The sequence below is a fragment of the Coloeus monedula genome (genome assembly GCF_965178545.1).
Source record: "Coloeus monedula genome assembly, chromosome: 6".
NCBI classification, from domain to species: domain Eukaryota; kingdom Metazoa; phylum Chordata; class Aves; order Passeriformes; family Corvidae; genus Coloeus; species Coloeus monedula.
In genome coordinates, this window is record NC_138786.1 from 56786109 (window position 1) to 56798253 (window position 12145).

General features: G+C 40.1%; 1 protein-coding gene across 1 annotated transcript; it reads left to right on the forward strand.

Annotated features, from left to right (window-relative positions):
- Positions 1-370: 370 nt before the first annotated feature.
- On the forward strand, positions 371-8570 carry CLBA1 (clathrin binding box of aftiphilin containing 1; the record flags this gene model as incomplete). Its single annotated transcript, XM_082284284.1, has 5 exons — positions 371-829; positions 4253-4401; positions 5887-6016; positions 7318-7431; positions 8403-8570. The coding sequence occupies 5 exons, from the start codon at positions 371-373 to the stop codon at positions 8568-8570; spliced, it is 1020 nt and encodes a 339-aa protein (XP_082140410.1).
- Positions 8571-12145: the final 3575 nt, after the last annotated feature.

Below are 12145 nucleotides of genomic sequence, written 5' to 3' on the forward strand. Positions count from 1 at the left end.
AATTTTGCCCACAGCAATTTTCAGTGGATAATGCTGGAACGTGTTTATTTTAACCCAAGCATTCTTTCTCCTACCTTATCAGCTATCTTCATTCCTACATAGCCCTTATCACAGAGGTATTTATTTATAATCCTTTCTTTGCAGGCTTAATATGCTACACAGAAAGTGAGGCCGAATAACGTGCACATGCTGAGTACGGGAGGAGAGGCTGAAGGACATCCTGTTTTGTTTCAGCAGTGTTGTTATTCTTTGGGGTGAAATGAAGAATTTGATTTTGTTTTGGAAGCACTCATATTTCTGATGCAACTGAACTTCAGTAACCTTTTTGTGGTACAGATTTCAACAAATCATTTTTTTCTCTCTAACAAAGATGCAGAACTTGTCAGTGGTAGAAAGTCTTGCTCGCACAGACATATCACACCATGGGTCTCCAAAAGACCTGGCAGCTGAGGCAGGTGGTGTGTTGCTTGATGAAAGTGGCTGTAACTGGAATGAAAGGACAAATAATGAAGAAATTGCTAATCTTGAAGTAATGCAGCAAAGCCTCCCTGTAACGAACGGCAAAGGTAGAAGTTGTGAGGGGTTTTCTGAGAGCAGCTTTAGTACCTCAGAACCCAGTGGTTCCTGGGGTGATTTTGAAGGCTTCAAGGAGCCCTCAGACAAATCAGAGAGATTCAGTCATAACCTTGAAGTTTTGGTGAAGTCAGCAAAAACTTCTGGAGCCAATCTGGACCTAAGCAACGGAGGCTGCAGCACTTCTGCTGCCCACTCGTGTGCTGAGCCATCTCTGTGCCACAGGATACAGGAGGCTTCAGGCTCTCTGAACGAGGTATGTGTTCACAGCAAATCGAGGACCAGAAATGTTTGTGTTACTGCTCCCTACACCTCTGGATTTGTATCTGTCTCCTCTGCAGAGGGTAATGCTGTACGTGGAGAGAAACTGTCCAGCCACTTTGCAGCTACCTCAAGTGGAACAAAAGCAACTTCTTTACAGCGTTGGACAAATACTTAAGTTGTCCTGCTGGAGAGCTTTAAAGAATGTAATGCGCTACTTTGCTTCTAGGCACTAGGAATAAGTAAGCACGTAGGCACCATAAACCTTGCCCTGAAGCACATGCAGTTTAAAAGCTGGATGAGAAAGAGCATAGGAAACAACAAATCGGGAAGGTGGGTGACAAGAGCAGGGTGGACAGAAATTCTGTGAGTTGCCTGAAAACTTATTGAAGTAAACCCACATACCATTGAGTTAGAATTTGGCAAAAACAATGACTTCTGTTATTTAGTATGCTTCCTGAATAACATCAGCCTTTTTTCTGGAATTTTAGACTGATGGTGACACGCAAGAAATTAATAGAAATAATTTAATATAATTCATTTTTGGCATAGGATATTACATTCTCTCTTACAATGTTAGAGCTAAAATTCTGAGTTAATAATGCAATGAATCCTTATCAGCACAAAAAAAAACAAGGGTCAGGTAAAGGGTTATACCTTGTTGGGATGAACTTGTTTCCACGTGGACCAAACATGTATCAGCAAAGGGAAAGAAAGTAACAAAAGGGAAGAAAGAACATAGAAATACAGAACAAAATCCCCTTGTTCTTACTACTTTTATCCTAAACTACAGCATTTGAAAAAAGAGAACAATCAGCTAAGACTTCCATGGGGTTAATCTGTAGCAGTAATAACTTACTGCTTGTAATCTGTTGGGTAAATTTTAATATGTGTAGGGAACTGAGGGTTTTCTGGAGACAGGATTTCTTGCCCTTGCCTAGGAATTTTACTTGTTGCAGAGGTATTACCAGGGAAAGCAGAAAGAAGTGGGTGGGATAAGCTGTCCACACTGACTGAGTGTAGATACACAAAATACCTGGTTATTGGTGTGCACAGAGAATTCTAATTTTTTGTAATGCTGGAAACAGGGGACAAGAAGTCTTCTGTTGGATAAAGAGAATGTTGTAATGACTGAAGCTGAAATGGAGTATAGCAGGTTGCTTGTTTCTTTCCAAAAGCAATAGATCTTAATCTTACTGAAGCCTTTATTTTGCATTTGTTAAGGGTAGAAGGAAATGTCCAGTACGAGTTGAATAAGTTAACCATGCTTAGAGTTTCAAGTTGTCTTTTCTTTTCTCAAGGTAGAGACACAGAGCTGCTGCAGATTTCTTGGAGTGTAGAATATATGTGTAGCTTGTCTTTTATCCCTGTGTTTTTTTGTGTTAGTTTGAGATCATAAACTCTTTGGACTAGGGCTCTGTCTTCTGTATGGTCAATAGAAGAAAGGCCAGGTGGGTTGGAAGGGACCTCTGGAAATCATCTCAGGTCAGAGGTCTGACCTTCAATGCTTATTGCTTTATTTAATTGAATTATGTCAATTGGGATCAGAATCATGTGTTTTCAGACAGAAACAATCATTAATTTCCTTGCAGTAGCTGAGTTTTTTGCCTACATGATTGAACGCTCTGAGGATGTTTCATGTGCTCTTTAAACACTGGCCTGTGAGAGAGGGACTGGTGCATGTGTTTAAGCCATGGGGTATTTTGATATAATAGGATATAGAGGATTTATTCAGAAAGTACTGATGTGAACTTTGTACACTGATTTTTTTATAGTTAGCACAAAACCACAAGATAAATGGAAATATACCCAAGCTTTGTTTCAGAAACACTCGCTGAAGTAGACAGTAATAAAGACAAAAAAAAAAATCTCTTACTTTTTATCTGTTTTGGCTAAACTGTAATTCAGTGACTGGTATGTGTGTTGGAGCAGCACCAAGGCTCTGTGGAGGTGCTGCAGTTGTGCAGAGCTGTGCTTCCCTCGATGCACTCCCTGGGGCTGTAATTTCCCCATCCCGAAGCCAAGAGCAGCTGCCTGGCTTTTCCTTGATTCCCATCCCATTTCAGTTTTGGTGCCTACCTGGAAGTTGTTTTTTTTCCTTGACCATGTATGCTTTAGCAAGTGTTACTTCACAAAATTCTGCTTTTCAGGCATCTGTCAGGATCCTCCATGTTGTATCTCCGGTTGAAATAATTTACAAATTAATTGAAATTACCATGACACTTTGGGGAAGATTCAAAGGAACATACCCAGGAGTCTTTGAATGTCCCAGCAGTGAATCATCACGACAGTCATTTTAGCAAGGGTTTACTTCAGGAGGGAGCAGTGTGGGGCACAAATTCTGTTCTTTGGAGCATGGTCAGAAGAGCAGAAGCCTTCTACCAGCTCTAGTGATTTTGTCCACTTATCGCTAGATTAAATCCGTACTCTCTCAGTGTTCACCCCACTTCTGAGTTCAGTGTAATGAGACTCTGGAGCTATTTCAGCTGTTTGAATTACAATTAAATGAAACCATAAAAATATGGATTATCCATGCTTAGGGTTTTCAGACCAAATTGTTGATTGCTGAGCAAAAACCCCAAACTGACTGGTTCCATTCTTCAGTTTTCACACAACGTTGCTGCTCCTGGATTGCAGTCCCTGGGCAGGGTGGTGAGTTGATTAATTGCTTTTATTTAGAAAATTGCAGTAATTCCTTCTCTGAAGGAATAAAAGGACACAGCTTCTGAACCTAACATCCCTCTAGGGTAGGATGCAAATTATGCATGTTTTCCCTTGTATATGTATTTCTTAATCATCAGATAACCCTGTTACTTCCAGTAGCCCTGTTTTGATCACTCCTGTGGCTGTGGTCAGTCCTCCAAACCTCCTCCTAGTCACCGCTGGAGGAGGAACAAGGATTTAAATTAGGCTCTGATTTTTAGCATAGGCTGGAAAAAGTTTGTTGCAAATGTGAGGATACAGAAGCATCCTCACCCCAGCTTTTTTGCAGACTTGCACAGTGCAAGTATTTATTGGTAACTGTAGCATTTAGCAGGTGTGTTACATTTGATTGAATTAGGAGTGTTTGAATTCTGAGTTAACAAAACAAGCTTTTGAATTGATGTGTGCACCAGATTTGACCTGGACTGAATCAGCTGAGCAGAAGGAGGAGTCATAAGCATTAAATATGCAAACCAGTCTATGACCAAGAAACTGGGAAGTTAAAGACTAAGGTTCATCAGAAACTCTGGGACTCTTGCTTCCTCTAATTCTAGGTAAACACTCAAAACACTGAAATATGAGCTCAGTCCCTCTGCTGTTAATAGTAATTCAAAAAAACAATAAGACAATCTCTAGAAATATTATAGTCTTTGGACTTCATGAACTATGGGCATGGCCTGTATGGTGTATGTAATAAAACTCTCCTTTTTTCTAGGCAGACCACAGCTGTGAGGAGATATTTAGGTTGGCCTTTCCAGAAGTCTTTGTACCACAGTCCAGAGAGAGCATAAGAAGCTTAGAGCAAGTTCTTGATGAAAATAATGGAGATGTTGGGATCCCTGAACTTTTGAAGAATCAACTTTGGTAATGAGCTTAGATTAACAGTTTAAAAACAAAACAAAACAAAACCCAAAAACCAAACCAAAAAAAACCAAACTGAAACAAAACCAAAAAAAAGGGGGAAAAAAGGAAAAAGTTCCTTTGCAATTACATTATTTATTTCATAATTTAAAAATCAGTGGTGCACTTAAAAATCTTTTTAGTGACATGCTTTTCTGTGTATAGATCTTACCAGTTTTGTAGCACATTGTTAAAGGAAATGGAAGGTGTTTTAGCCATTGGAAAACAATGAAGGGAATATATCAAAATTACTAATTCCTGCTTAGGGTTTTTCCTGCTGTTGGTGTGCCTTCTTATGACTAAGCCTCTGGAATGCCAGAACCCAACAGGCAGCCTGTTCTTCCTGTTTGCTTGTCCTTTCTTTACAGCACATCCCACTTATTTCTTCATCATCGGAGGCTGCTGCTTCTACTAACAACTTACTTGCTGGTTTTTTCCTCCCACCGAAGTTTTCCCAGCTGGTAACTTCTCCTCACATTTAACCAGATGTGCTTCAGAATCTGTGGTACATCTGGCTTCTTTCTTGGGCTACGTTAATAGCAATTAGTATCATTAACTAAGCTTTCTCTTGCGACAGCTGGAACACGTCTAGTTTTGTTACATGTTTTTTAAGGATCAGCAGCTTCTGAGCAGTATTGTAGTTACCAAACAGTGTTGCAGTTATTTTTTTATAACTCTGAGGCTTTGTGTCTAGAAAGCTGTGTCAGACCATACTTGAGAAATGTCCTAAGACTCAGTAGAAATGTAGGTAAAACTTCTAGTGGGGGCACCCATTTGGCCAAGTTCGCTGCATATGTGTTATATTTTAATCAGCACCAAACTTGTGAAGAAATATAATTGTAAAGGGGACTGCACTATTATAGCAGAGCATGAAGTAAAGACAAAAATTCCCTCATCTACTGTGGTGAATAATTAATGTCAATGACAAGTGTAAACTAAGTAAAGCCCAAGTGAATTTTTATATGTGATGAATGCAGTGTAAGAATCCAAAGCACCACAGTCGAGGGAACTCCCTGCTTCTCACTGTTTCAGCAGTGAGTGCCTTTGGCTTGTTTTGTAGGACAGGTGCTGCAGAGGTGAAGTGTGACCTCTGGGATGGAGAAAGACTTGAGAGGCAGAAAAGGCAAAGTGCAGAATGCACAGGGCTGAACTCTGCCCACATTTCGCAGAAGCATCTATGAATAATGTGAGCTGTGTGCATGTAGCAGTCTCTGAAACGTGCTTCCAATGCCCTTCTTATCTGAGGAGCACAAACACACTTATTTTGACTTACTGCTTCCACTAATTGTCATGCCAGCTAATTAGTACATTGGGTTGATAGTTTGGACAAGTGTAGAAAGAGATTTAAAACAAGTTGCTTGTTAGATCAGGGTTAGTACAGAGCTGTATGTAATAATGTAACTGTTGCATACGTTCACTGGAAACCTCAAATTGTGTTTTGTTTCCTAGCATGGATTCTGGAAATGTATGGAGAATGCTCAGAGACTTTGATAATACCCTCAGCTTAAGACATCCCTGGAGTAAGTCCCATTGCCAAGAAAACCTCCTGAGTGTTCTCGGGATAGATGCAAATCAAAAGGTAATTGGACAATGGTTTTCCGTTCTGCCAGCATAAACACTGTGCTGGGAATCTGATCTTCTGTCACCTGTACATGCAGATGAATGAGGGACCAGATCTGGGTGAGACATGAGGTTTTTTTAACAGGGAGCTTTTTAAGATGATAGCTTAGTGTTTTCTCATCTTTATGTGTAACTAACTATGAACTCATGCAGGACCCAACTTTGATTGTCTTTACATTGAAGTCTGCCAACACAGCTCCCTATTAGGTGGTGCACTCAGCTTTGGTGTAGATGGACAAGCAGCTTTCAGGTGTTAGAGGTGGAGAATCAGCTCCCAGGTGTGTGTGCAGTAGGATTGTTTACTTTTTTTGCTTGGAGTGCAAGAAAATTGTTAGCCTCTAATATCCTTCTGTTTAAGTGAAAATCAGATCTGAATGAGATAGGCTGTTACAGTAATTATTGGATGTTTTTACTGTATAGGAACTGAAAGCGTGTTCAGCTTCCCCTTTCCTCACATTATTCCTCTGTCTGCTTTTGCAAGGCTTGAGGAAGAGTATGTTTTAAATTGGATTGAGGCCAAACCGACAGTACTGAAAGATCTCAAAAAGAAATGTCTCTGTTTAACAATCTCTTGTTTTGAGGAGATACAAGGGTCAGGGATGGTTTAGTATTCAGTTATTTAGTTGGGATTAATTAGTCACATGTAGTTTTCACAAGTAATTGTTTCAATTGATTATTTGAATGCTGAAGCATGGGGTTGGCAAGGTACTGATTTTATGGGCGTATTTGACCTTTCTTGCAAGTTATATACAAACAGAAGGACAGTGCTGCAGGTAGAAACCTATTCTGCACTTGAAAGTCACTTTTATAGAACTGTCATTTAACACAGAGGGAATGGGAGACATTTCTCCAACACAGCTAAACTCCCATTCTGTTCCTTTCTTGCCCCCAGCATCAAATCAATGCCCAGGCAGCTTTAACTTACATGATTACTTCTTGTCTGTTAAAGGAAAATTGTATTGCTTGTAATAATACAGATTAAGATGGATTTCTTAGCAATGCGTTGGTGTTAATTAAGGCTAATTCTAATTGGAAATGGCTTTTTAATTAATTGAAGTCACAAATTCATGTGTGTAGGTAGAACTGGTTCTGGCATAAAATTGTTTTAATGCAAAGGGAGCACATGATAAAATACAGCTGCAGAAAGTAAAATTTAGTGGTTGCTATTTGAGTGAAATTTCTCTTTAGGTAGTATGCACTGAAATCAGAAAGAAATGCATAAATAAATTCATAAATAAAATGTAAATTATGTTTTTTTAGGACATTTCAGAGAGCCAGGCTGATATTTTTGAGGAATCAAATGTCAAAGATAATGAGGACTTTAGATTTGATGGATTCAGTGTTAATGACTGCAAAGCATTGATCCAGACCAAGGTAAGAATTGCTCTGCGAGTGAGCACTTCAGAGAACCACAGAGTGTATTTAGCATGTTCCTCTCTGCTGTTCCAGCACATGTTCTCATGTAATGGTTTGGTCCTGGTATAATTTTTGGATGTGGAGTAGGTTTTTGCTCTTTGAAACCTCTTTGACAGCTTCAGAAAAGGAAGCACTTGTTTGTTTCGTGTTACAGCAATGCAAGTCGGAAGGAAAATTGTGTCATCCTCCATTGCTGTAAAACACCTCAGTCACCTCAGTCTGTTTTTTAACAAGGTATTTTGGAGGAATATTCTTAACACATGGTCCCTTCCTCAATGGAGAATAAAATTGAGCAGCTGTTGTCACTGTGGAGACAGTTTGAGACACACTTTCATTGCTCTGTTTTATTCTGTTTACTGCCTTGAACAGTGAAGGTGTACAACTTTTCTAGGAGCCTCTTATATAAGAGATGATAGGCTGGAGAATTCAGAAATAAAACTTAGTGCCCAGTTTATTCCTTCTTAACTCAGTTCTCCTTCCTTCAAGTGAGCACATGAGGGGGGGATCACAGTGGCTGAACCACGTTGGAAATGTGTAAAATACAGGAACAGGGTTTAGACAAAGGAGAAGTAGTTTGAAACATGAAGAAGGAATAAAAGTGAAAAGAATTGTGATATAAAGTTAAGGTAAATGGACACTATTTTTCTGGAATAGCCTCATAAGGGAAAGAACAAACCCTGCAGCTTGGTGTCTGAAAGACAAATTCATTACAAAATATATGTTGCTATTTCTAATTTAAAGTAAGTCTGATCATATAATGGGATGTTTTCCATTTATCTTCATAGTTATGTCTTTTCCCTCTAAAAATTTTAAATAAATTTTTAAAAGATTATTTTAATGACAATTTTTACCAATTAGGTTGGCATATGCAAAGTGATTAGCTTCCTGTAGTACGGAAAAAATTAACTGAGTTTTTCTTTTTCACTCAGCTTTCTGTGTCACCAGACTCCAGACATGGTCATCTTTTCACCTGCAACCTCTTTTTGAAGACCACATCATCAAACGAAAACACAGAGTGTATAACAATGCCAAGGAAGAAGCAGATTTTTGCTACACACAACCTAAAAATGAAATTTTTCAGTAATGATGTTTGTTGAACTAAATGCACTTTATAGTGTTTTGTTGTTGTTGTTTGGGTTTTTTTTGAACTGAATGCAGTTTACCTTCATTTTGCTACTGACTTGGTACTATAGACTACAGATGTTCTTTAGGAAAGTGACATATTGCTGTATATGAGGGACCTAAGGCCACGTTATTGAAGATATTTCTCCTGTTAAGTTGTGAAGTAAAATTTTGTAATTTTGTCCTGCTGAGTTTTGCCACAGAGTTGTGTCCCTTACAGTAAATGCTGCAGCTGCAAACACACTTCAAGGTAACTCTGGTGGATTCTCCTGAACTAGTGACCTTTCAGGCCTTAATGCCTCTTCAATCAAAACCCTCCTTTCCCTGACAAAATCTGTTTAGCATGTTTAACATGTGCCTTGTCACCATCTCTCCTACTTGCTCCAGTTTGGATCAGCTGAGATCTGTTGCTTTGCCACTGCTGGATGTACTGAAAGGAGCCTTCTTCATTTGGGGACTTTCAATGGGGTTTAGCAGAATAAAAGTGTTTTAACTTGTCTGTGAAGCCTGCTGCGGTGATAGGGGTGGAGGCAGCAAAATGCTTCATTCTGGCATTGTTTTCTGACTGAAATAAACCACCTCGTTGAAGCTGATTGTCACAGGACATGTTGGGTTCATTCAGCCACACTTACACCATGCATACCCTGCTTGTAAAAGCTCAGCAGCGTCGTAGTTTGGGACTTGCGCTGCACAAAGGTGTAAATTCCTGCCCTTTTAAAATTTTGTAGTAACTATCGACTGTTGCCCATCTTCCTGCATGTTTGAGTGCCACAGGGGATGTACTTCACTGTCATTCAGGGAATCTGTGTTGGTTCCCTGCCAACTGCAACAGCTTTATTTATCCATCGGCAGTAACTTCTACGTGAGTTACTGATCTGTTTGCTGCTCTGGCCATTCTGAGTATGAAAATTTTATATGGCTTTTTATTTTAAAGAGTTGCTAAGCACTGCAACTGATATTTTATGTGTTGAAAGCAGGGAGCAAAGTTGGGTGTTCCGAAACTAAGCAGTTAATTATTTAATATGTGCCTATTCTGTTCTTAGAATTAAGAATACTATAAAGCACTGACAGACTCCAACCCTTAATCTAGTAAACTGTTCAGCAGTGACATTACAATTGCTGTAATAACTTCAGTAATGCTTATGATACCTCAGTGCTATTAGCATGGGATGAAATGTGTCCCGCTTAATCAGCAGATGGAACAGGGAAAAATGCTGTTTTGAAGTGGCTCTGTAGCTTCCCTGGTCCTGGAGGGAGTTCTGTAATGACAAATGGGAAACCCCATGTGGATACAAAAGCAGGGTTAACTTTTTCAGTTAACCCTAGATTTGAATTAATTTTCAGTTTCCCTTGTATTCTTTCAGAGCTCTTAAACATGTATTAAATAGGCTGTAGTCATAAGCTCACAAAATGTTAAATTGCCAGTAAGTGGTGAATGAATAGTTGAGGTTGGTAATAAACCTTAATAAAATCAATTGTAAGATTAAAATCCCATTTTTATGCTTTCATACAAGCAGGGGCCTGCAGAGGGGCTAGAGAGGGCAACTTGTAGTGTATGTAACACTCTCTGATGCATAGAACCCTCTTTTCCTCTGGGTTTTCAATTTTGCCTTTGCTTTTTGCGAACACCGGATGAATGTATCAAAAAATGTTTTGCACTGTAACTCTGGCAGAAGGATGAATATATCATCTTTCCCTCGTATTAGCAGATTTTACAGCCCTGTCCAAGGTACAGAATGGAAAGAAAAAAGGGTTCAGCCCTTATGATTCAGCAGGGAAATAAACCCCTGGGGTTCCAAAGGTGATGGGCTCCACCTTTCAGGTCTTTCTCTTTTGGACAGATGCTTCGGGCCACCTGAGCCCTCACTACCTGTAAGCACTGGCTGCATAAGGCAACTGAGGGACCTTGTAACTCCCAGTTCCAGTCTGAGATGAACAAATTCACCTTCCCAGAGGGAAAGTCTAGCAAAATGGGAATGACAAAGCAATTCAGCTTCAAGACTGGGGAGTTCTGGCAACCCTCCAGCCCCCATCAGAATTTGTACACAGCCAGCACATTTGGGGGTACCCACAAAGACAAAACCGGACTCTCTCGACTGACAAGAGATCGGGGAGACAAACCAAAGTGTAGCCAACCATCTTCAGGCGCATTTCGTAGTAAAAACGTAGCCTCGCCTTCCGTGGCTTTCCCGGGAAATGAGGGGTGCCGGAAGCGCCTCTGACGTGTCCTGCACAGGCAGTGAGCGCTCGTTTCCTTGAGTCATTTCCTCGTTCCTGCTGTCCCTGGCAGCCGGCCCGGGGTGTCAGCACACGCTGTGTCCCCAAAGGCACGGCTGCACCAGGGCCCCCGCTGCCCGTGCTCCGGGACTGCTGCGCTGAGGAAGTAACACTTTGTACCTCCGCACGTTTTAAGCTACCATTTTCACCGTTTCTCATCTTAGTTACGAACTCTCAGCTGTGAAATGCTGAGTTTTGATGAACTAAACGTGTTACTGTACTCTGTGTTTGAGGAAAGCAAATACCACAGACTTCTGACATTTGCTTAGGATTTTGAAAAGGTGAATACGAGAGCAAGGCAGGAGTTTTGGGCAGCAGAGCTAGACAGGGATGCCTCTTCCTTCTGCTGGGATTAGAGGGAAATAGACCCATAGAACAAAGTTTTACGAAGTTCCCATCAGCAGTGTAATTACTGAAATAGCTTCCTTTGTGGAAGGAATGCTGTAAACAACTTTGCAAAAAAACCCTTCAAACCAACTTCATTGTGAAAGACTGAAAATTTTTCAGTGCATATTCTAAAATGTGGAATTTAATTAACTATAATAATTTTAAAAAGAGTCAAGAAAAGGAGGGGGGACAGTCAGACTCCAGGATGATTTCTAACTATACTATAAGCCCACCATTGGTTGTATATGCAGAAGATGGAGTCAAAAACAAATGAAAGAAATCTTGTAAAAGCATAAGATTTTTTCAAAACCTTTTCAAGTTTTTTTCATTACAGGATTTAAAAGCACTCTGGCATTTTTTAATTATGAAGATCAGCTCTAACAGTTTAAAAAATGGGACTTCCTAGAGTACTCCTACTCCAGTTAAGCCAGCAGAGGGAATTTGGCTAAAATTGAGCTACCTTCAAATTAATCGTTAACACCCAAATTTCCCTGCGGAGCCAAGTTCAACTTTCCAGATCCACTCTGGAAGATCCAAAGAGAAAAAGTTTCTGCTCCTTCTACTGAAATATGTCTGAGATCAATCTCCTAAATTGCCTCCCACAGCACAGCCTGAATGCCAGAGCACAGCCAGCCTGGCTTAGTGCTCTGCTGGGTGGTATAAACAGGCCCTGATGAGGGAAAAATGTATGGAATGAATTTGCAACATTTTTTGCTTTTTTCATTCAAGGCGAGATGCCTCTGAAAGCTGGGCAAATCCTGAAATGCCAAAAATCCTCCCACTTCCCCGAACATCTGCTTTATTAACACACACTTCTACAGACACACTTCTGCGTCTTCAGACCTTAAAGCCTCACTTCTATAATCAAATCAAAATCAAAATATTG